The 25,839-nt window shown below is 38.5% G+C and overlaps 1 protein-coding gene across 1 annotated transcript; it reads right to left on the minus strand.

Moving 5' to 3' along the window:
- Positions 1–15,799: 15,799 nt before the first annotated feature.
- LOC130714996 (MYB-like transcription factor ODO1) lies at positions 15,800–17,921 on the minus strand. Its single transcript, XM_057564983.1, has 2 exons — positions 17,520–17,921; positions 15,800–16,732 (listed from the first exon to the last, which is right to left on the minus strand). Exons 1-2 carry the CDS (start codon positions 17,780–17,782, stop codon positions 16,177–16,179), a joined length of 819 nt encoding a protein of 272 aa, XP_057420966.1. The 5' UTR covers positions 17,783–17,921; the 3' UTR covers positions 15,800–16,176.
- Between the last annotated feature and the right edge of the window lie 7,918 nt (positions 17,922–25,839).

Consider the following 25,839-nt stretch of genomic DNA (forward strand, 5'->3'; position numbering starts at 1 on the left):
CTTTTCACATCGGTTGGCTGGCTGAACCAATGTGAAAGGTATACATTTCACATCGGTTGACTGACTGACCCGATGTGAAAAGTGTACATTTCACATCAGTTGGTTGACTTAACCGATGTGAAAGGTATACAGACCCTTTGGTCAGGCCCAGATTTGGGAAGGTATATACTAGAAAGCCCAAACAGGTGCAAGCTGTACCTGATGAGCTAACCTTCTAGAAGGTATCTTTTCAAAATAACCACCAGGTGAGGTGGCAGCACCCATGTGGGTGAGGGGGGGACCATAGGCATTTGAGTATATAGGTTGGTTATGGAGAGAGAATTGGTTAGGTAGAAATTATTCTGGAATTAGGAGAGATTGAGCACTCTCGAATTGCTCAAGGTTATCTTGTATTTTTCCTTATTTGTAATTCCCCTAAACACTGCTTCTGGGTTTATCCAGAGGATTCAGTGCTATAATTCATATCATCTTCTTCATTCAGTGCTCTATTTTTCTGGTACCTAACATTGGTATCAGAGCTCCCGATCCAAAGGGAGCTTTGTATGGTGCTTACCCGCAGCGCTATGGAATCGAGAGTCGACAATCTGGAGCGTTCCATTACGGAGATGAAGGAAGAAGCTCACGAACAGTTCGAGGAGCTCCGACGACTCTTCATGAGTCGCGAGCGCCGTCGCACCAGGGGACGTTCCAACACCCCGCGCCACCGGCGAGTTTCACGCGACCACAATTCTGTTTCTCTGGCTCGTTCAGACGACGGGTCGCGAACCGGGTCACGAACCGGGTCACGAGCTGTGACTCGTAGTCGTGAACCTCACGAGCACGTTCATCATCGGAGCCATCTTCGAGCCGTCACAGGTCGACGTGTGGATATCCCGATGTTCAATGGTAACGACGCTTACGGATGGATTACCAAGGTGGAGAGGTTTTTCCGACTCAGTCGAGTCGAAGAAACCGAGAAGGTTGAGATGGTGATGATCGCCATGGAGGACCGCGCGCTCAGCTGGTTCCAATGGTGGGAGGAGCAAGCTCCAGTGCGAGCTTGGGAACCGTTCAAACAGGCCTTGATTCGCAGGTTTCAACCTGAACTGGTTCAGAATCCTTTCGGGCCTTTGCTCAGTGCTAAGCAGAAGGGAAGTGTTATGGAATACAGGGAGCATTTTGAACTCTTAGCTGCGCCTATGCGAAATGCTGACAGGGAAGTGCTAAAGGGAGTGTTTCTGAATGGGTTGCATGAGGAGATTAAGGCTGAGATGAAGCTGTATCCATCAGAGGATTTGGCAGATCTCATGGATAGAGCTCTTTTACTGGAAGAGAAAAACTCAGCCATGAGAGGAGGCAAATCCAAGGAGGAAGACAAACGAGGATGGAAGGAGAAGGGAGGATTTGGAGGAAGATTTTCTACTAATTCGGGAGAGACCAGAGGAAGGTCTATTTACCCTAATGTGAGTTACCAATCTAAGGGAGCAGGGGGAACTCAGGGGAATGAAGGGAAACCTCAGCATCTTAAGGAAGGGACTGAGAACACCAATAATGAAGGAAAAATCCCTGAAAGGAAATGGAATGGGGGACAAAGACTTACTCAAACAGAACTGCAGGAAAGGAGCAGAAGGGGTTTATGTTTCAAATGTGGAGAAAAATGGGGAAGGGAGCATATTTGTGCCAAGAAGAATTTTCAACTGATATTGATAGAAGGTGAGGATGAAGAGGAAGAAGAAGAAGTGTTTGAAGAGGCTGAGGATGGAGAATTTGTCTTGGAAGGGAAGGTACTCCAACTCTCTCTGAACAGTAAGGAGGGCCTAACTTCCAACAGGTCCTTCAAGGTGAAAGGGAAGATAGGAGAAAGGGAGATCCTAATTCTAGTAGATTGTGGAGCCACCAGCAACTTTATTTCACAGGAACTAGTAGCAGAACTGGAAATACCAGTGGTTGCTACTTCAGAATATGTTGTGGAAGTTGGAAATGGGGCTAGGGAAAGAAATTCTGGGGTATGTAAGAATTTGAAGTTGGAGGTGCAAGGAATCCCCATCATTCAGCACTTCTTTATTCTGGGTTTAGGAGGAACAGAATTGGTGCTGGGGATGGATTGGTTGGCTAGCTTGGGTAATATTGAGGCCAACTTCCAGGATCTGATCATCAAATGGGAACTAAATGGACAAAAGATGTGTATGCAAGGGGAACCATCTTTCTGTAAGGTGGCAGCCACATGGAAATCTATAAAAAAGACAAAGCATGATGAGGGAGAAGAATATTTTCTCTCATATGAATGTTCAGAAGAGGAGCCTACAGCCAATGTCACTATACCTGAACTCTGGATCAAGCTTCTTACTGAATTCCCAGAGGTATTCCAGGAGCCAAAAGAGCTACCCCCCAAGAGGGCCACTGATCATGCTATTCTGCTACAGGAAGGAGCACCAATCCCTAACATCAGGCCCTACAGGTACCCTTTTTACCAGAAAAATGAGATAGAAAAGTTAGTAAAAGAAATGTTAGCTGCTGGAATAATTAGACATAGCACTAGTCCTTTTAGTAGCCCTGCTATTTTAGTGAAAAAGAAGGATGGTGGCTGGAGGTTTTGTGTGGACTATAGAGCACTTAACAAGGTGACTATTCCTGATAAATTCCCAATTCCAATCATAGATGAACTGCTGGATGAAATTGGAACAGCTGAGATTTTTTCTAAGCTAGACCTCAAATCTGGATACCATCAGATCAGGATGAGGGAAGAGGACATCCCTAAAACAGCATTCAGAACACATGAGGGTCACTATGAGTATTTAGTCCTACCTTTTGGTTTAACCAATGCACCATCTACCTTCCAAGCATTAATGAACCAGGTTTTGAGGCCATATTTGAGGAAGTTTGTGCTGGTATTTTTTGATGATATACTGATTTACAGCAATAATGTAGACCTACATAAGGAGCACTTGAGGGAGGTGTTACAAGTTTTAAGGGACAATCACCTAGTGGCCAATCAGAAGAAGTGTTCCTTTGGACAATCTGAACTCATCTACCTGGGGCATGTGATATCCAAAGAGGGTGTGGCTGCTGACCCTAGCAAGATAAAAGATATGCTGAATTGGCCTCTTCCCAAGAATGTGAAGGGATTGAGAGGATTTTTGGGATTGACAGGCTATTATAGAAGGTTTGTCAGAAACTATAGCAAGTTGGCTCAACCCCTAAACCAATTGCTCAAGAAAAACAATTTTAGTTGGAGTGCTGGAGCAACTCAAGCATTTGACAAACTAAAGGAGATCATGACAACTGTACCTGTTCTAGCTGTGCCTGACTTTCAGAAAACATTTGTGTTGGAAACTGATGCATCGGGGAAAGGGCTAGGAGCTGTACTTATGCAAGGGGGGAGGCCAGTAGCTTACATGAGCAAAACCCTCTCAGAAAGAGCACAAGCTAAATCAGTGTATGAGAGGGAATTGATGGCAGTGGTGTTGGCTGTACAGAAATGGAGGCACTACCTCTTAGGCTGCAAATTCATAGTCCACACTGATCAAAAGAGTTTAAGGTTCTTGGCTGAACAAAGGCTCATGGGAGAGGAGCAACAAAAGTGGGTTTCCAAACTCATGGGATTTGATTTTGAAATTAAATACAAGCCAGGTATTGAAAACAAAGCAGCAGATGCTCTCTCTAGGAAACTACAATTTTCTGCCATTTCCTCAGTTCAATGTGAAGATTGGGAAGATTTAGAAACTGAGATTCTAGCTGATGACAAGTATCAGAAAATCATTCAAGAGATCACCACTCAAGGACCAGTTCCAGCTGGTTACCACATGAGGAGGGGCAGGCTTCTGTACAAAAACAGAATTGTTCTACCTAAGACTTCCGGGAAGATTCCTATCATACTACAAGAATTTCATGACTCAGCTGTTGGGGGACATGCTGGAATTTTCAGGACCTACAAGAGAATTTCTGCTCTATTCTTTTGGGAAGGAATGAAGCTGGATATCCAAACCTATGTCCAAAAATGTGAAATATGTCAGAGAAACAAATATGAGACACTTAATCCAGCTGGTTATCTTCAACCACTTCCCATTCCCTCACAAGTTTGGTCTGATATCTCAATGGATTTCATTGGAGGTTTGCCAAAAACTATGGGAAAGGACACCATTTTGATTGTTGTGGACAGGTTTACCAAATATGCACATTTCCTAGCTCTATCTCATCCCTATAATGCTAAAGAAGTTGCAGAACTCTTCATCAAGGAAATTGTTAAGTTGCATGGGTTTCCTACATCTATAGTCTCAGATAGAGACAGGGTGTTTCTGAGTTCTTTTTGGTCTGAATTGTTCAAGCTTGCTGGGACCAAATTGAAGTTCAGTTCTGCTTACCATCCTCAAACTGATGGGCAGACTGAAGTGGTGAATAGGTGTGTTGAGACCTATTTAAGGTGTGTGACTGGGGCTAAACCCAAGCAGTGGCCAAAATGGTTAAGTTGGGCAGAATTTTGGTATAACACCAACTACCATTCTGCCATCAAAACCACTCCGTTTCAAGCTCTGTATGGAAGAGAACCACCAGTGATCATTAAGGGAACTGATTCATTAGCTTCAGTAAATGAAGTGGAAAAGATGACAGCAGAGAGGAATCTATTTCTGGACACATTAAAGGAGAACTTGGAGAAAGCCCAAAATAGAATGAAACAGCAAGCTAACAAGCACAGAAGAGACATACAACTGAAGGTGGGAGACATGGTTTATCTCAAAATCCAACCTTATAAGCTTAAGAGTTTAGCTAGAAGGAAGAATCAAAAGCTTAGTCCAAGGTTCTATGGCCCTTATCCTGTGATTGAGAAGATCAATGCAGTAGCTTATAAACTCCAACTGCCAGAGGGTAGTCAAGTACACCCTGTTTTTCATGTTTCTTTACTCAAGAAGGCACCTAATGAAGGAGTCAACAGTCAGCCACTTCCAGTTTACATGACAGAAGAGTGGGAACTTAAGGTGGAACCTGAGAGCATTATTGATTCCAGGGCAGGGGATAAAGGTACTGTGGAGGTTCTGGTCAAATGGAAGAACATGCCGGAGTTTGAGAACTCTTGGGAAGACTACACTGAACTGTTGGAACAATTTCCTGAACATCACCTTGAGGACAAGGTGATTCTTCAAGGGGGGAGAGATGATACAGACCCTTTGGTCAGGCCCAGATTTGGGAAGGTATATACTAGAAAGCCCAAACAGGTGCAAGCTGTACCTGATGAGCTAACCTTCTAGAAGGTATCTTTTCAAAATAACCACCAGGTGAGGTGGCAGCACCCATGTGGGTGAGGGGGGGACCATAGGCATTTGAGTATATAGGTTGGTTATGGAGAGAGAATTGGTTAGGCAGAAATTATTCTGGAATTAGGAGAGATTGAGCACTCTCGAATTGCTCAAGGTTATCTTGTATTTTTCCTTATTTGTAATTCCCCTAAACACTGCTTCTGGGTTTATCCAGAGGATTCAGTGCTATAATTCATATCATCTTCTTCATTCAGTGCTCTATTTTTCTGGTACCTAACATTTCACATCGGTTATAAACCCGATGTGAAAAGGTTAGGAGATACCACATCAACATTGTTTACATCGGATAAAAACCGATGTTAAAACTCAAAAATACCCGATGTGAAAACTAGTTTTTCTAGTAGTGCAAGCTACACATATTGAATACACAAGAAAGGATTGGAGAACCATTCAAAAAACAAATTGCTAAACCCCTTCAAATTCGCCTTATTCCAAAGCCAGGACCTCCACCGTATCAATTCTATTGCTGCAGAAATACGAGTGACTTCGTTTCTAAACACCAGCTCGGAAATACCACTAGATTTCCTTTTAGCAGTTGTTTCAGAAAACTTTAAGAGTTTAATGGATATGCATTGTCTGATATTCAATTAATGTTTGACACATAGGAAAGAGAGTTAGATTCATTTTTAATTTTAATTAAACTAAAAACATATTTACTTATTTGGCGGAATTCAATTGAATATCAGTGTAATTTTACACTGACGGTGTATATCCATTAAATTCAAATTTTAATGTTTTTTAAATTAAAAAATTTAACACCCCCCATTATTTGAGGCATTCTTTTTCACCTACTGACATCACAAGTAACACGTTTATAAATCAAGCTAAACACACTAAGTAAAGTGCTGCACATGATTATTTGATGGTATAATTAAATATTTTAAGTGGAAAACTAAAGCAACATAGAAAGGGTAATGATTAAATTCTTAAACTTGGAGATCCATAGCATCATCTTAGATGTTATGTGCACATCTTAAAAAGATGGGCACTTTATATTAAAAATTGGGCACTTTATGTTAAAAAATCGCAGCCTGAAGTTGGTTAATTAAGTCTAATGGCAATAATTAAATGCAAAACACTATCATCTCTCCTTTAAACATCAGCTTATACTTCGGACGCACAAGAACTATATAACCTAATATAATTAAGACTCTGAAGGTTAGCTTAAGTTATAAGAGTTAGAGACATAAATGATTGAGATGGTGAAGTGTGAAGGGTCCAAGATTCGAACCTTGATGATGACTAATTTACTAACATTTTTAACAACTAACATTTGTCTATCAAATAAAAATATGACCTAATATAATGTTTTAGTTGGTCTAACCTTGACGGATCAAGAGCCTTCAAATTGTGGGGGTAATGTTTTGCTTAGGCTTAATCCTCAAATTAGTCTCTGTCTTTGTCTCGCCGTATGAACTAGGTCCCTCACCGGAAAAATTTGTGCAAAAGGTCCTCTTATATGTAAAACGTCTGGAGCAGATCCTCGCCGGAGCCCGGTGGCATGCTGACTATATTAATGAGGCATATGTGAAATTAAAAAAAAAATTAAAAATTACACATCAGAAACTAAATTAAATTATATATAAAAAAAATCTGCTTCATCTTCTCATAACCTGTTTCTTCTTGTACAGATTCATAAAACAAGTTTAAATTTGGAAACACTAGGAAAATGGCACTTGCAAGTACGATGATCATCGAAAAACCAAACAGTAGCTACATCTCAATTATTTGGGAAATGTGACCGAACATATGGATCACTAATTCATCAACAACAAATAAGTTAAAACCTAACTTAACATTTCAGATCAGTCTCTCTGGCCAAATAGTCACAATATTCTGCAGCTTTCACATTATCTTCATCTACTTGCTGAGAACAAATTTTTCCAGAAATTTCTGCAGAACCCCTAATCAATCTCAAACGATGAGCAAGGTCTAAACTAAAAACCCAAATCACCCCCCATTAACTCGTTTCTCCTCCTTTATCTTCTTCCCCTTCATCATCAATCTTCATTCTCTTATACACAAAACCCATTGAACACACAAGACGAAACCCACAAAAGGTTTGATTTTTCTTAAAGATTCACAAAACCCATAATACACATGAATCTCTTAACCTGTTTGAGGTTCAATTCTCATAAGCTTGGTGGGTGATACACCGCCACAGATTGAAAGTCAGCCACCAATGGCGGTGGTGCCGAAACTGGAAGATTTCTTCGAGAGCCACCAAGGCGAAGTACAAGGTTCTTCTTCTTCACTCTCTCTATTCGACCACGTGCCTCCACCTCCTGGGTTCTTCAACGATGAGTAGGATCTGAACTCGGTTGTTGCTGCGGAGTTTCAAGCCGAGTTGGCCACCACGAATCAGGGCTGACGGAGGCGCGATCTGGGTTGAGGAGGCACGATTTAGGTTAATGGAGGCACGATCTAGGTTAAAAAGCAACACTCCTCTATGGTCCTCTCTGTTTCTGTTGAGGGTGGGGGTGGGGAGTTGTGGGTTTGGGTTGGGGTTGGGATTGGGGTTTCTTCTTAGGGTGGGTTTGTTTGCTCCGGTGAGTGATGAAGCTCCAGTGGGTTTGTATGAGGGTGGGTTACAGGTCTAAGAGATCAAAGAAGAAGAAGAAGCACAAGTCAAGGAACAAGAATTCTGGACTTACATTTTTCTGGGTTAGAATGATGAAGATGATGAACATGGACCAATGGATGATGGTGATAATGAAAGTGTTTTGGGTTTGTTAATTAGGTTAGGGTTAATTTTGTTAATTTGTTTTATTTTTCTTAATTTAATTTAATTTTTTTATGTGTTAATTTTTTTATTTTTTTAAATCCACGTAAGCATCCACATATGACTCATTAATACGGTCAGCAGGCCAAATCATCACTCGCGGGAGCTCAGGGCTCCGGTGAAGACCTGCTCCAGACGTTTTACATATAAGAGGACCTTTTGCACAAATTTTTTCGGTGAGGGACCTAGTTCAGACGGCGAGACAAAAACAAGGACTAATTTGAGGATTAAGCCTTTTTTTACACGAAACAAAGCTTGAGTGAATTCAGTTTCGATCACCACAGTAAAGTACGGTATACTTCATTACAACAAAAAAAAGTAGGGTATAATTCTGAGACCATAAGTCTCACTTAACAAATCACCCATTTATATGTAGTTTTTGGAATATCCACATGTGTAAACATAATTATTTTTGGGAAAATTAATACATAAAGGATTTTATGGGGTAATTAATGTATATTTATATTGATGACACATTGTAAAACTTTATAGTAGTAATTGTTAGGAATATCCAAAAATTTACTACCGATCGAAACACGATTCATCCGACAAAATTGTCACCCGAGAAATCAAATCTGAACAATCCGTAGTCACTAATCAGTTAGTGGTGGGTCTGGTATTTTGATATTTTTCACCCGACAGAACCGACTATTTTGGCCCAAGCCCTACCGATTGACACCTCTTCCCTCAAACCCATCTAAATGGTTCACAATTTCACATTACCCTCACTACTAACTTTGTTGCATGACTTGTCTCCTCCCTTAAACCTCCACTTCTCTTTAACAATCATAAATCTAAATGAGTCCTTCATTCAGATGAGTGGGATCTATCCAAGTACAGTTTCATCTTATGTCACTGTCATGCACTATCAAGGTAGAACCAATTTCGTAGTGTCATCTTCTTCTTTTTTATGAAATTTTTCTATATTAACAACCCGTATGAATCCACCCGACAAAACCGTGACCTGTGGAAACTGAACCCGAACAACCCGTAGCCACTGGTTTGGTGTTTTGATGTTTTTCCCCGGACAAAGCCGAATATTTTGGCCCGAGTCCGACCGATGGATAGCCCATACCCCTAATAAATTATAAATGGATACGTCCTATATGTACACAATACGATGTACATATAAATCTTTCTCCTATATTGGAAGGGAGAATTACATTTAAATTGTTCTGTTTGTAACGTTGATTTAGTAAATTAAGGACTTCTGAGACAAATCTGGTCAAACCACTTAAATAGTCTTGATTGAGGAGAAATGTCGGGGTAGAAGATGGAAGCTCCTATACGAGCGCAAGGGGAGGATGCTCTGGTGCCAACAGCTGTTGGTATGCCTGAGAGGGGCCCTGCAAAGACACTCTGATGCCTAAGTTAGTAGTTTCGGGAGGAGATTCACGATCGGTCTCCCACCACAACAACCCTTCACTTTTACCTCTCGGCTCACAATCCTTGTGGACCAGAGTTAGGGGACTACTGTTCCGGGAGGAGATTCACGATCAGTCTCCAACCGAAAAACCCTTCACTTTTACCTTTTGCCCCATAATCCTTGTGGACCAGAGTTAGGGGATTACTATTTCGGGGAACACTGTCGTCAAGCATGTTGGGACAAGCGCGACAATACTCATGGCCAATTGAGCAACAACATCAACGCCCGATTGGCCAATGCCCCCCTAGTGGCTAAGATTCTCATCATTTCACCTTTGACCCATCACAAGCCTTGCGACCTAGCAACAAGTGTAAGTGTAGAGCTCAAAGCTTTGGCCTCACTAACGAGGAACCCATAACCCTTAGATCTTTGCAGACAACTGGAAGAGCAGGAAGATTGTCCAGCTTACCAACGGTGGTCAATTGACACCAGAGCTTGGATAAGTGCTTATATCCTCTCACCAGAGTTTAGCCATTTCTCCTCAATCAACACCCTTTGAGAAATTTGATCAAATTAAGCTGATCATCGACATTGAAGCAATTGGGAGGCATATACTCAACCACAAAAGCTAGCTCAAGAGTTAAGGTTTGCACTACCTTTATAAAGGCTATCTAAGCTCTATCTTTAGCCAATGTGGGACTTCTAACACACCCCCTCACGTCTAGGACTGAACAACCTGGAACGTGGGATCAACAACAACGGGTGCCCCGAATATGGGAAGTCTCCACAGCAAACAACAGATGGATCTAAGATATGCTCTAATAACATATTAGAAATTGGGAGACTTATACTTAACCACAAAAGCTAGCTCAAGAGTTGAGGGTGAGAATAAGATGTGTTAGAATATAATAGAATATAAGATTAGAATATTATTTATTTATTTATTTATCAATGTAATTACGAATGTAATCAGGTTTAGATTTGCTTAGCTTTTATTATTAGTCAAATATGTAATTGTATAAATAGAGTGTTGGCTCATCAATAATATTCACGGAATACAATTTCTTCATGGTATCAGAAGCTAGTTTCGATCCTATGACATAGTTTTTATTTTTATTGTTATTTTATTTCTTTTGGCCGCCGCCGCCGCACCTTCTCTTGAACGTGCCGCCGTCGCCCTCTATCCTAAGAGCGCAACCGCAACTGCCGCCGCTAAAGCCGCCCTCTATTCTTAGAGCGTCGCCTCCGCCGCTGCTCTCACGTGCGATCCTCGCCGTGCTTGAGCCGTTCTCACGTGCAATCCTTGCCATGATTGAGCCGCCGCCGCCTTTTTTATTTTATTTAATTTCAGTTTCTCCCTCACCTTCTTCTTCTCTTTCTTCTTCTTCATTTAAAAAAAACCCCAAATACAGAAACAAGAGCCGCCACTGCTGCCCACCACTTGTGCAGCCGCTGCTGCCGCTCTTCCTACCACTGCTGCCTCTGAGCCTCAAGGCAGCCGCCGGTAATAGCACAGCCGCGCTCCACAGCGCCGCCGCACGCCGCTTGCACTCTTGTGCATCCTCCTTCCCCATCGCACGCCGTCCTCCTCATTGCAGCAAACTTCTCCAACAGATCTTGCTCCGATGCCATCGCCCAGCCACCACACCGCCCAGGATCCCGCGCCCGCCGCGCGCACCAGCCCGTGTTGCCCAGCCGCCGTGCCACTCTTCTCTCAGCCGCCCTCACGCGTCCAGGTTCTGCACCAGCCTACCAACCCACCCAACAACCCGACCCGTTACTCTCCAAACCCTAACCCAGGTTGAGCCCACCCAAAACAAAACAAAAAAACCCTAGTTTTTTTTTCTCCCGGCCCAGTCCAGCCCGCCCAAAAAAAGACATTTTTTCTTTCCCGCCTGGGCCAGCCTACAACCCAGCGAACCGCCTCCAGCCGGTTCTTCTGCAGACCGGTTGAACCAAGCCAGAATCCCTATAAAAAAAAACCAGGTTTCATTTTTTTTCTTTGTTCTGCTCCATCCTATTGCGGATCACACTCCGATTCAGGCTCTCCGACGCAAACTGTTGTTCCTTACGCCAACAATGGTTCCTCCTCTTCAAGTCATCCAGAGTTTTCTCCGGCCACTCTCGCGTTTGAAGAGTATTTTATTTTCACGACAGACCTACCTCGAGTTGGATTTGGATCCTCTCCATCCAGCTTCTCTCCATCCTCTCTCCATCAAAATCTGAGCCATTGATTTGGAAATTTAAAGGCTTGGATCAATTTAAGAAGAGAGAGAAAAAATGAATTGTATTTAAAGATTTGGATCAATTTAAGAAGAGAGAGAAAACATGAACTAATCCTCACCTTTAAAATTCAAAATCAATGGCTCAGATTTGGATGGAGAGGGGATGGAGAGAAGCTGGATGGAGAGGATCCAATCCCCCTCGAGTTCCTTTTTGGTGATTTTCGTTCCAGTCTCAGTATCAGTGAATCTCCAGCTTCGACTGCGGGGTGTGTTAGAATATAATGGAATATTAGATTATAATATTATTTATTTATTTATTTATTTATCAATGTAATTACGAATGTAATCAGAGGTTTAAATTTGTTTAGCTTTTATTATTAGTCAACTATGTAATTGTATAAATAGGGTGTTAGCTCATCAATAATATTCACGGAATACAATTATATATCACAGTTATGCATCACTTAAATTGGTTTCTGAACTGATTAGCCGTTTTGATACGTGTATGAAACGGTTAATCGAAGAATAATAAACACTCATTCTGCCATTTTCCAAATTCTCAATTCCAGTGCAAACACAACATTCACATATGTATTTCTTTTGTTCAGCTATATGAGTAAGCTTCTGCAGAAGCAGTAAACGCAATAACCAAGATATGTTAATCTATTAAATATGATTTTCGTAAAAATGATTTTGACTTCTTCCAATACAATTCTAAAAACACCAAAAAATTAACACAAAATCAAACTGTAATATAATTTCTTCAATTACGAAATGATTTGGTGCTGCACTTGTTGTTTAACTTGGTGAGTAGCCTTGATTTTGCAATATCTCTCAACTTGTACCGCAAGAAATTCCAAAGGGTCATAAAGCTCTATTATCAACATACAATCCAGCTATCCATTCAAAAAAAAAAAAAAACATACAATATCTAGCTATAATAGCCAATTAGCTATTCTTTGAGATAAAGGACAAGAAACAGATGCTATGCTAACAACTCAAGAGTATACTCATACTTGTAGTGCACAACACTTCAGAAGAAGAACAGAAAGACAAAACAATTCAGTACTGTTTGTTTGAATACAACTGAAAAATACAATAGTGTTTAGGCTATAGAATAAGTTCACTAATCGTGTCGTTTTCTTTTTGAGTATTATTATGAACACCACTAAGTACTTCCTAATGGGGTCATATTTGGTCCAGTGATATATAATGATTCAGAAAGTTCATTGAATTGCAATTCGTTGCTTAGCAAGTGCAGACGCTCTGCTTTAAGTTTACTTTTTAGTTTTTTTTAGTTTATGTTAATTCCCACATTGATGATAAAGTGAATAAACATGAGTTAAATGATAATAAGTGTCCTTCATTATATGTCAAGGGTTAAAAAAATATGAAAATAAAGTTTATATTATAGTTTGCTTGCTAAGTTCGCTTGCAAAAAGTGCCACTTCTAAGTCTATTCTACATGTGATTTTTTTTCTAGGTAATATTTTTCTTTACTAAAAAATTCAAGGTCTTCCATAGACACAATGATTACTTTGTGTAAGGTTGCACTACCCATTTATGACCTTCATATCACATATTCCCTCCCGGTTAATTTTTTTTTTAAATTATTTATTATACTTTGGCCCAAATGTGTTGTTAGTTATACTATGACCTAGAATATGGCACAACAGCTCCATATTCTCCTTAACTTCCCAACATTCTCCATCATCCCTTGCGCACTGCCTCTTGAACAATACGCTCCCCCTTGTTCCCATCGTCATTGGGAACCCCGTTTTCTACATCGATCACGAAGGTCACGTGCGACTACTGATCGAGCTTCGACCTGGCTGGATTCTTCCAGTTTGTCAGGTTGCGCGGAGGAGGAGGGGGGCTGATGTGGGTTGCTATGAAGGCGAGGAGGGATTGGGTTCTAGTTGAAGCTAGTGGATGGAATGGGTGTTGCGGTTGGTAGGAGGAAGAAATACGTGAGATTGTTGTGCACAAGGGCGTATAGGATCCGACCTTGTCTATTGATCCGTCGTGGCCTAAGTCCATTAAACCCAAACCTCATCACGTTTCTCCAGTCTAGGGACAAGTTCGATTTTAAAAACGAAACTCGGTCAATATTTAGGATCGGGGGAAAGGCAAGTCCAACCTGTCCTAACCTGTCCCACAAACACCTATTACCTCCAGCAACCAGACATATATTTATGGTGAGATATTATAGTAAAAATGCATTTCATTATGTAGTTAGTTCTGAAATTTGTGTAATGAAAAATTTAATACAAACGATCTAATCACAATTTCTTTTATAATTCATTAATAGGAATATAAACTAGTGTTTTATAGAATTAGAAGTATTTATAATTCTTTGGTGAGATTTGAAACTGACATTTAGTCCTTTGGGCCAATCTGGACTCGTCCTTTTGTGGCCCGATCTTTGTTAAACCCGCACCTCATTCAGGTCTAGGGACAAATTCGGGTTTAAGAACTTACCCAATCAATATTTAGGACCAGGTGAAAACAAGCTCAATCTATCATAACTCCTCCCACAAACACCTCTAGTCGTGCAGGATATTCACTTTGTGCTAGATTCTCCCATGCTTGAGACCACCTTGTATTTTGGGTCGACTTCTTCATCACCGTCCCTGACCAATTAATTACCTCTGATTCGAGTCCACGTGGAGGACGATTGTGGTGGGGTTAGGGCTCAACATGATCAGAAGGTGTTGGGGATTGAGGAACATTTTGCTCATAAGGGTGTTGTTGATGTTGGTGTCGGGCGAAAGCTGGAAGAGGGATTTATTGTGATTTTTTCTCCTTCGTCCCATCTTCGTCTGACCCCTCCCCCTACCACGACGCTGGGTGTGCTGATCAGCTCGGCCCTGATCTCTAGTGAATACATAACTGACGGAGTGTGTCGTGTGGTAGATTGGCTGCTCATGCTCCATCATTGCGGTGACTGGTGGAGGTTAGAGGTGGCCGATGGTTTGGTTGAAGGGGTGGGTTGAAGATTTCGCCATAAAAATGATAGTTAGATGATGGTGTGCTGGTTGTGAGGGTGGGGTGAGGATCCTAATATAATTTACTATAGATTTAGACCAAAATAGAATTGGCGGTAATCAGGTCGTTGATTACTTAGCTAAAAACACCATGTCTTTCTCTAAAGAGAAGTTTCGTGGGTAACGTTTTGGGCTAAATAGGTGATTTTAGAGGGACCTCCAACATATTTAAGTCAATAGGTGATTTTAGAAACAAACCTGCACTAACATGACAATTTACATGGAACAATTTTATTGATAAAGCAGTGAAGATGACACCAAATGAGTACAATAGATCATATGATCAACATCTATAAGACTATAACCACTAAAGCACCAATCGTGCTTCATTTATGATGTTAAAGTTTGTGGTCAGGGACGGATTCAAGTGGAGAGGCACGAGGGCAAATGCCCTTACTTGAATTTGGTAAAATACATTAGAAAAAAATTTGAGTTGTAAATGTTTGTGGTTTTTTATGATTTTTTTTTGATAAAAATTGCCCTTACTTAATTTGAATAGTAAAAGTATGTGATTTTTATTGACTCATTTGATAAAAATTGCCCTCACTTATGTCCCACATTGCTTAAAGTTGAAACTTTTGTACTTAGAGTATTTTTTTATTTGGTGTTTCTTGAATCTTGACTAATGCCCATTAGATATTAGTATTACACCATTCTTTCACTCATTGTATATCTGATGGTATATTTGTTCATAGAGTTAGCTTTGATACTACCTGTAGCAACCGCAACAGTTGGAAGAGCTTTCTCCGCTATGAATATCATCAAGAATCGAATGCGAAATCGTATGGGAGATGAATGGCTAAATGATTGTTTAGTTACTTATATAGAGAAAGATGTATTTGCTAGTGTAGAGAATGAAAAAATTATGCAGAGTTTTCATTTAAAATATGAAAACTCATAGGGAACAATTATGATGTGCTTTAAAACTTCTAATAGTATATGTTAATTTTTTTTTACGTATTTATATATATATACTGCCCTCACTAAATTAAATTCCTTAATCCGTCACTGTTTGTGGTTATTAATAATCTCCACCTCTCTGTTCTCTGACTACTCTTTGTTATAGAAACAGAGAATGCAAATTGAACTTATAATCACATAATACTATACCATTATATTCAATGTAAACATCTTTTTACAATAGTTTCAGAACCCACTAGTACCTGCTCTGACATTTCTCAATTGTTTTGTCTCTAGCGTACACATAAAATTACAGTATTTTAGAAAAGAAAAAAAAGAGCATGTAATGTGGCACTTTGATGATTTTGATCTGGTTTGCTATCACTTTTGTGATTTGGTTGGCGAGGAACCTCATAAGGGTAAAGGTTCACCTTCCACCTTCCAAGAACATTCTGTAGAATACTAACTAAGATAAAGTTCAACACCAAGAACATAAATTTGAGTCCATGGTATTTAGTCACATATACAGATTTTTGAATTTTCTCTTCACCAGATTTGATGCACGCTAATGCTCCTCTTCTTTCATCTCTATAGTTTGCAATGGACAAGACTCTACCTCATCGAAAGAGTTAAACCCAAAATCATGAATACCAAAGTCCTCACAGTCAAATAGCCAAGCACAATTATCCTCCCAAGATGACACCAAACCCATGTCAATTTTAGTATTGTCATCAGGTGCTATAGGTGCAGAGTCCCACAATGCTTCCACCAGAGGAGTTTCATCCAACCACAAGCTATTTATTAGTGAGTCATCACTACAAATGCTATCTAGCAAAAGGGATTCTTCTCCAGAAGAATTTTCATCTGGGGATGAGCTAGAATTCTGATCCTCAGAGTTGTTGAGAACCCCTTCAGTACTTTCCTTGACCTCATGAGGTTGTGGTGGCAATGGCTCGGCAGGGGATAGTGAACTGTCCTTGAGTTCAGCTTGTTTATTGAGAGATTCATGTGTAACTGGATCAATCCCCATCTTGAGAAGTTTTTTCTTGATGTGGGTGTTCCAGTGATTTTTAATCTCATTGTCTGTTCTTCCTGGTAACTTTGAAGCAATCTTGGACCACCTGAGACAGCAAAAAGCATGCAACTGCTGACAATTTATTTTTCTTCTTAAAAAATGAATATCAACTTCAGCTCCAAATTAGTAACATTTTTTTATCAAACATTGATGTTTTTTCTTAAGTTATTATCAAACATTAATTACACAGACCAACTAACATATGATTTCCAAATTTGTATGCCATTTAGTATGCAGCAAGTAGGTAGGGATGGAACTAGGCGTTCTGAAATAGGATGTTCCACCCCAAAAGAAAATTTTTCTTTACATAAAGTAGTATGTAAATGTGGTATTCAACCTCCTAAATTTTTTTCTGGTTCCGTTCCGTCCCTGCATATGCATATAGGAACACTTCATTTATAGCTTCCAAAGAAAATGAGAATTAGATAGATGCTATATTAGTGTCTTTTTTTGTCTAATATAAATACTCAACATGAAAAACAATCATCTTTGAACTGAAAACATCTACATTTTAATAGAACTACCTTTCCGATCGTGATTTTTTCCATACATTACTATTTTAAAATGCATAAATATGTTAACATATTCTAATTAGAAAACCAGCCAAGTATTCAATTACTTGAGCCTTAAGTAAACATTGTATAAAAACAAGGTTTTTTATTGAAATCTGATGTACCCAACCTGTGACGTATCAATTAAAAATCATTATGTAAATTCATAACAGTTCCACATTTCTTCTTTAATTGACATATCAAGATTTTATTGGTGGGACAAGAATTTGAGGCACCGGCGCATATACAAGGCAATGCATGAGCAAATAACAAATAATCAACCTGTTGCCAAGACGGGCATGAAGATCAATCACAAGCTGCTCCTCAGCTTCTGTGAGGAGCCCTCTCTTGAGGTCTGGGCGAAGATAATTAGTCCAACGAAGCCTGCAACTCTTGCCGCAACGCTTAAGGCCAGCAAGCTTTGGCACAGCACGCCAACAACACTGGCCATTGGTGAGAATGAAGTTGATGAGCTTCTTGTCTTCCTCTGCTGTCCATGGACCTTTCTTCACCCCAAGTTTGTCACAGCAAGGTTGCCTGCCCATAGCACTAATTCAACAACAGCAACACCAATACAAAACTAATGCAAAAGTCTCACCAACACTACCTTGCAATGACTCAAAAGTCCCACACCCACCTTTATATAAAGCTCTCTCCTTTTCTAGCCTAATAAATTAATTATATATCTTGATGTAACACATGTACTGTGATCTCTATTTTAGGTTATAAAAGCAAACGATAGAAGTGATATGGACACCACATAATTCACTTAAGGATATGATGTTTTATTCATTTATGTTGTTTGCTCTTATAATTCAATAGGGATATATACCGAAATTTTAAGCAACGCATGACCCGACATATATCTTCCATGACGAGTCGAGAGCATTTACATTTTGCTAGGGCTAACTTTTTTAGTGAGGGTTTTTTTTTATTTCTTACACAAAACTTGAATTGTAGGAATCAATTATGTACGGCTCAGACCAATAACTTGTTAGTAAATTAATTATATTCTATATAGGAAATGAAAATATGCATTTTAGAAAACAAAGCTCTCAGGAGGCAGGGAGAAACAGGGGAAGGTTGGGGGCTCCACCATGGGTTGTGAAAGGTATGTGGCAACTAATGGGGGTTATTCTGGTGTTTCTAGCTGCACAAAATGGGTGATGCTAAAAGATGGGTGACTCAAGAGGAGGGATATGTGTTAGCATCCTATAAAGTATATATAAGAATAATGCGTAAAATGATTATGTTTCTAACATTTTCCATTACACATCCACTGCCCTGATTTCTCTCTTACTCAACCATTTCGTCATCACCACGTTTATGTGTCCTTTAGCTATTGCTGATTCAAAGGCTCTACGAAAACTGATCCACAGCTTATGAATTTTCTTCTAGGTTACTGTTTGGGGCAAGGCAACTAGCCATCCTTCATTTTGTGCATATTTGTATGTATGATGGAAAGCTAGTGTGCAGATAAAATTGATAAAATCATGATAAATTTCTCTTAGCTTTAACTATTATATTCTACCGTGATTTTGATTTCACCAAGTGTTATAACCTATCCAAATGACTACTAGGCTCATCATCATTCTGGCCGGCACAGATGATGCAATGGACTTTCTTTACCTTTTACAATTATATTCCACTGTGATTTTAGTCTCCCTGTGTGTTATGGTCTGTCCAAATGACCACTAGGCTCATCATCATCCTAGCTAGCTCAGATGATTCACAACCAAGTGAACGATGTGTTGGTTGACTAGAACTACGACTAAGATAAACTCTTAACTCATCCAATCATCGGTAAAGTTAATAGAGTTAATGATTCAAAGACTGCTCAAGTAAAATTATCATCTCGGAAGTTAATTACAATGACTAAACAAAGGTTAAATATTTCCATTGTTATTCATATGTCATTCATATTGAACTTTATGAATAAGGTTTTGTCATTCCATAACATAGTGTTATTTTGAGACTTTGATATATTAGCTTTGATCTACAACTCACTTAAGCGTCTTAGTGTCTTTTGTAAGTACAACACATGTCGTGGATTCACACCATGTTGCCACACTCTCTGCCTTCACCATCGCACTTCAAATAGAAGTATCCATGTCTCATTTTCTAGAGAACATCATAATTTTTTACCATGTATTCATAGACATACATGTCATGTTTGGTTCTACACTTGAGAGTCTCTGAGTCTCATAATCACTTATGTAGGAAAGTTATTCTGGATTGTGGGGTCACCACCACTCCAAACATATTATTGATCTTATCCAGTTTACATTGCTCATCATATGAAGAAATAGACAACGATCTCTAGAGATTCCAAAGCCACAACTTTGTTTTTTCTCCCTTTACAAATTATAACTCCCAGTTCATTTGTGTCCATGAAACTGGCTATCATTACAAATTACAAACGTATGCATATAACCATATGTAGAAGCAGTTCAATAAGCCACGACTTCATCACATTTGGAATGATGACTTTAAGGGCTCAAAAATAAATGGTTAACATTAACTTTACTAGTCAGAGCTGCCGCGAAGATTGATCATGATATAGATATTTAAAAGGGAATGATATTGACGTCATATTGAGAAAGCTTTGATGTGTTTAGGTAATATTAAGTCGTAGAGCTCTGCTGATTGAACCATATTGTATTTCAAAAATTCATTCTCTTAAAAGCTTAAATTACATAATATCTCTATCTGCCTAATCAGGTCTAGATCGTTCCGTTGTGAGATCCAGCTTTGTCCATAAAGATAGATTGGTTAAGCATTCAAGTATGCTTCTTTATGTATATAATAATAATAATATAATATGGCAGGTCCAGAGAGTTTTCTAATCTTTACTTAACCAGTAAAGAGAAACATTAAACTATTAACCAATAAAAACTTGTGAAAGTTATCAAGAAAAGAAGGCCAACATAGGTAGTGATGTACATCACCTTCCACATACATCTAAGCAACCGGAATCCCTAATTATATGTTTATAAATTCTTCTACAATAAATAAGTCAAAATTAGTTTTGAGGAAAGATCTTATATCTTTTAGATATTATAATTAATTTTAAAAAAGTGAAGCTATACAAACATATTATTAATATATACAAGTTGTGAGCACTGTATCGAAAACCAGAGTGTTAACATCAAATATACATAAAAAAAGAAAACTTGTTTGACACAAAGATTTGTCGACAATTAGTGTACACTAAATGTAGACATGAATTTCTTTGATATAAAACCTTGTAATCAAACAATTTGACCATGAGACTCATAACATCTTACCAACCAAGATCTTGGGTCTTTGATTTGACTTAATTATAATACCACTTACTCCATCCGTTCCTTATTAACTGTCCACTTTGAAGAAAAAATTGTGTTTCTATATATCTGTCCACTTAGAGTTTCAAGAGAACATTAATTGATGTTTTTTCAAGAAATGCCCTTCCAGAAACAATAAATGAAGAAAGATAAAATACAATCTAAATGGTGATATAGGAAAACAAATAATATTTTTATGAAAATCAACACAATTAATTGTTTTTCTTAATTTGTGTGAACCTTCTCTTCCTGGACAGATAAATAGAAACGGAGGGAGTAGTTAATTTGTGGGAACGCATGGACCCTTCTCCCACCATCGATCTAAGCTTCATTGTCACACTTCATTCTTCTAATCTACTTAATTATGCATAAAAAGGAAAATGTATTCTTAACTAATTGTTATCACAAACCTCTTATAAAATCATAATATTGGAGTGAACTAGTACAAAGCGTATACGTGTATATGTAAGGTTTTGATTAGATACTGTAATAAGTTTAACACTAGCGCTTTTACCCCGTGTGTTGCACGTCGAATATGAATCTCATTATTTAGACACGTATTAATGAATTAAGATATGAAAAAAAAATAAGCATTCATCCAAATAAAATGAATCACAATGAGTATCACACAACTTGCAAAATTTGACAAAAACTTCATATATATTTAATCTAAGTATTTTTTAAATTATGAAAATATACATGAAATTTTTTCCTTATACCAACATTTAATGCATTACAATTTGACAATTAAAAATGTAAGGAAAATTAATAACTATTTTTCAAAAACTCAAAAGGCTACATAAGGGTTTATACCTATAAGGAATGACGTATCAACGTCCTTATACATTATATCACAAAGTGGAACGAAAGAGTACGGAGTTAAGTTGATAGCCTTGTTAGGAACCAATCGTACAGATGTATGAATATCAAAGTTGATCTTGAATGGATGCGAGGTTGGACGAAAATCACGACCGCTTTCACCAACACCAAAGAATGAAATCTGATATACGCATCCTTCTGTTAGCAAAGACTTAAATCGATAGATCAAAGTCTTCCTAACTGTTGCATGAATCTTACAGCCCTGAAATTTAAAAAGTAAAAGCGATTTATGAATGCATTCCAAAAATTACATTAAAACCGAGTGATTAAAAAAAAGTGCTATACCTTGTCATCCATAAGAATCATGTCCATTGAAAAGGGTAGCTTTGAGCCATGTAAGCTCGGACTTAGCCATAAACGATTGACTTTCGCAATAATTGTCCAGGTCTCTTTGGAGGCATCGATTTTAGCGAGATCTTCGATTCTTGAAGCCATCAGAAGAAATGTTAATTTCAAATATATCAAGTGCTGGAAAATTGATGGAATGATGGAGGAGATATGTTACATAAGGGGTATATATAGTTGAAATTAGGGTTAATTCTGACTAAAGGTGAAAATAATATTTCATTCCCAAATAGAATATATATTTTTAATTCAAAAACAGTTTTATTTGGCACGGGTGAAAATCAAAGTGTATTAATTAGTTTTTATTTTACAGCAAAAATTTATTGATAGAAAAGGTCTTGGGAACAACCCTCCGAAGTAGGAAAACAAAAGCCAAAGAGAGACAATGGCAGCTACTAGCTCAAAAAAGAAAGAAAGAACACAAAGTAACATAATAAACAAAGTGTATTAATTAGTATAGGTACATAGTTCGTACAATTTGGTACATACAACCTTATGATTTTGGTAAAATGTCAATAATTTAAGAAACGCATGAAATTTGGCTAAAAATTATCTATAGACATATGATTTGTCATATTTGATGTTTGATTGTTCCCAAAGTCATATGACTTGTGATATATGCTAAACATTATACACCTGCATTAATTGTTTAAAACGTCAATTTGAAGCAAATTATATAAGGAATTTGAAGGAAATAAATAGTTAATTTTGAATAGTAATTTTCTTAAATAGATAACTAATTAATTTAATAAGTAATTAATTATTTAAAACGTTTTTTTTCATTTTAAAAGAGGAAATTATTTCAAAGTATATTTGCACATATTCACGTCATTAATTAATTTGTATAAGGAAATTGAAGGAATTAATGAATTAATTTCAAATATTAATTTCCTAAAATAAATAATCAATGTATTAAAATTTACTTAATTATTTTACATGGTGTTTTTTTAAAAAGCTATCTATAGCAATAATTGAATGGAAAAACGAAATAATTCCTCCATTTAAATATAATTAATTGTTTTAAATGGGGTTTTAAAAAGAAAACGAATACAACTTTTATTCCAATTTAGAATTTATTAGATTTTTATGAGTTGACTACAAATTACTATAATTAAGTTGTTTATGTAAGGAAATTGAAGGAAATTAAAAATTAATTTCGAATAGTAATTTCCTTAAATAGATAGCTTTTGAAATTAATAAGTAATTAATTTTTAAAACGTTTTTTTTTCATTTTAAAAAAGGAAATTATTTCAAAACATATTTGCACAGATTCACGTCATTAATTATTTATATAAGAAAATTGAAGGAATTAATGAATTAATTTCAAATATTAATTTCCTAAAATAAATAATCAAAGAATTAAAATTTACTTAATTATTTAACATGGGGTTTAAAAAAAACGATTATAGCAATAATTGACAGGAAAAACGAAATAATTCCTACATTAAAATGTAATTAATTGTTTTAAATGAGGCTTTTAAAAAGAAAACGAATACAACTTTTATTCCAATTTAGCATTTATTAGATATTTTATGAGTTGAATACAAATTAATATAGTTAAGTTGTTTATTTAAGGAAATTGAAGGAAATTAAAAATTAATTTCGAAACACAAAATAAATACTATTAACTTTATTTATAATTTTTTCATTTAGTGGGGGACAAACAAAAAAAATTATAGGGAAATCACTTAGGATAATTAATTTGTGTGAGTCTCTTTGGCTGTGACACTTGTCAGCCAGAGGGGGGTGAGATGAAATTGATTATTGAAATGTCATGTGTAAAATTGTTTTGGATAACGATTTTCTTTTTAATAGTATATAGATTACATTTTTTTAGTACCGATAGTTTTACAAATGTGTAATTTTGGTTATTATAGTTTTAATGGCTAACTTTAAGTTGCTATACTTTGAAAATTGAATTTTTTTATAAAAACTGGACTGGGCGGGACATAAAGGATGATTATGCCTGCCCAAAATGAACAATAACTGACCGAAGACAGCCATGGCAGGAACAATGACACAACGACCTTCTTTGCCCTTCCCTAGGTGGACCCACGAGCCAGCTGGAAGATTCCTTTGGATTTGTCTTATATGTACAGGGATTTGGGCCCTGATTGTCAGGCCTAAATATAGGAAAAGTCCATGTCATGACTTCACCCTCTATAAAAGGGAAGGTCATCAGCTTGTACGAAACAACTTTTTCAGCATTAATGAGAATATTCCTTTTATGATATTTTTGCCATTTTTAGTGCTCTGCTAGGGTTTACTTTCTGTCATTCTCTTACGTAAGCTTGCCCTAGTACAGAACATTGGCGCCGTCTGTGGCTCTGACCTAGATCTTCCAGTGACGTAGAAGGTAGAAGTTAAGAGCCATGAAGACTCGTTCATGCGGCGTGGGCTGCCGTGATCATCGCCGGCGCGGTGGTGGTCGTCACGGCGGCCGCGGCAGCAGACAGGACAACAATCGTCCTATACTGGACGAGCAAGAGCAGGAGGCTTCCTCGGAGGGGGTCCACTCAGTGGCGCCGTCGCCAGCGTCGCTGGTCAATGCAGCTCCGGGAAGACCTTCAAATCTGATCGCTAAATCAGATCCAGGCGTTAGGCGGCGATCAACGCCGCCTGACTATGTGAACTTAGAAGACCTTAAAACCAATGCTCCACGGAGAATGCAGGAGGCAGTGACGGGTATCACGCCTGCGGCTTTGCAACAAATGTTAGATACTTTGCAGAAGGTGCAGTCCCAAAACGAGCAGTTACAAGCCCAAGTTGAGTATCTTACTCAGAGGCAAGATTTTAAGCAAGGACAACGTCTGGAGGCGGAGGACGTAGTCGAATTTCAGCCTTTCGTTCCAGCCATCACCAAGGTGGACATACCAAAGCACCTGCAAACCATGGCATTAGACGCCTTCTCAGGCGACTCTGATCCTATGGAACACCTGAGGTATTTTAACACCAAAATGGTGATCGGTGGGGCAACGGACGCGGTGAAGTGCAGATTATTGCCTTCAACGTTCAAAGGCATGGCGATGCAGTGGTTCATCCGACAACCGCCCTTCTCCATTGATAATTTTACTGATCTGTCTACCAAGTTTCTGACTCAATTCTCCGCCAATAAAACCACAAAAGCAACAATGTTTGATCTTATCAGCATACATCAGCAGCCAGGTGAGAAGTTAAAAACCTACATGGCACGCTTCAGCAAAATGGCGGTACAGCTGGAGGAGGATAACCCCGATGTATGTTTGGCGTCTTTCAAAAATGGCCTTCGGGCGGGAGATTTGAATCGGGACTTAACAAGGCGACCTGCGAGAGATATGATGGATCTTCGTGCTCGCGTTCAGGAATTCATATTAATTGAACAAGATGATCAGAAAAAACAAGAAAGAGAGGAAGGACGCAAGCAGTCTCAATCCGGCGGTGTTTCACAGGAGAAACCCAAGGCGGGGAAGGACACCGGGGTAGCACAAACTCCGCGTATACCAAGACCAGGACCATATCAAAACTCCAAACCCGGATTTCAAAATACTTGGCACAGAAATTCCCAACGCCCTACTGCAGCCTCAACTGGTCAGCATGGTGCCTCGCCAGCTCCAGTTCCACTTACCAAGTTGAATGCTCCCTTAAGTACCATTTTAAAAGCAGTTGGGCAGACAAATGTTGTGCAATATCCACCACCGCCCCGGCGGCCGCCAGCTAATGTGGATACAAATAGATGGTGCGAGTACCACAAAGCGTTGGGGCATACCACGGATAATTGTTGGAACTTGAGGTGGGAAAGTGATCGCTTGATTAAGGCTGGACATTTAGCAAATTTTGTAAAAGACACAACAGCACCAGAGGCCCCTAAGATAGCACAAGGGAACAAAGGTAAAGGAAAGGAGATAGTTGAAGAGTTGGGCGATCCTGTTGGGGAATGCTCATCTATTGCAGGAGGATTCGGAGGGGGTGCAATTTCAAGCAATGCTAGAAAGCGTTATGTGGCGGCAGTACATTCAGTACATGAGGCGTATGAAGGCGAGTGTTGGGTGAACCACTCTCCTATTATATTTACCCCT

This window comes from Lotus japonicus, chromosome 4 (genome assembly GCF_012489685.1).
Source record: "Lotus japonicus ecotype B-129 chromosome 4, LjGifu_v1.2".
Lineage (NCBI taxonomy): Eukaryota > Viridiplantae > Streptophyta > Magnoliopsida > Fabales > Fabaceae > Lotus > Lotus japonicus.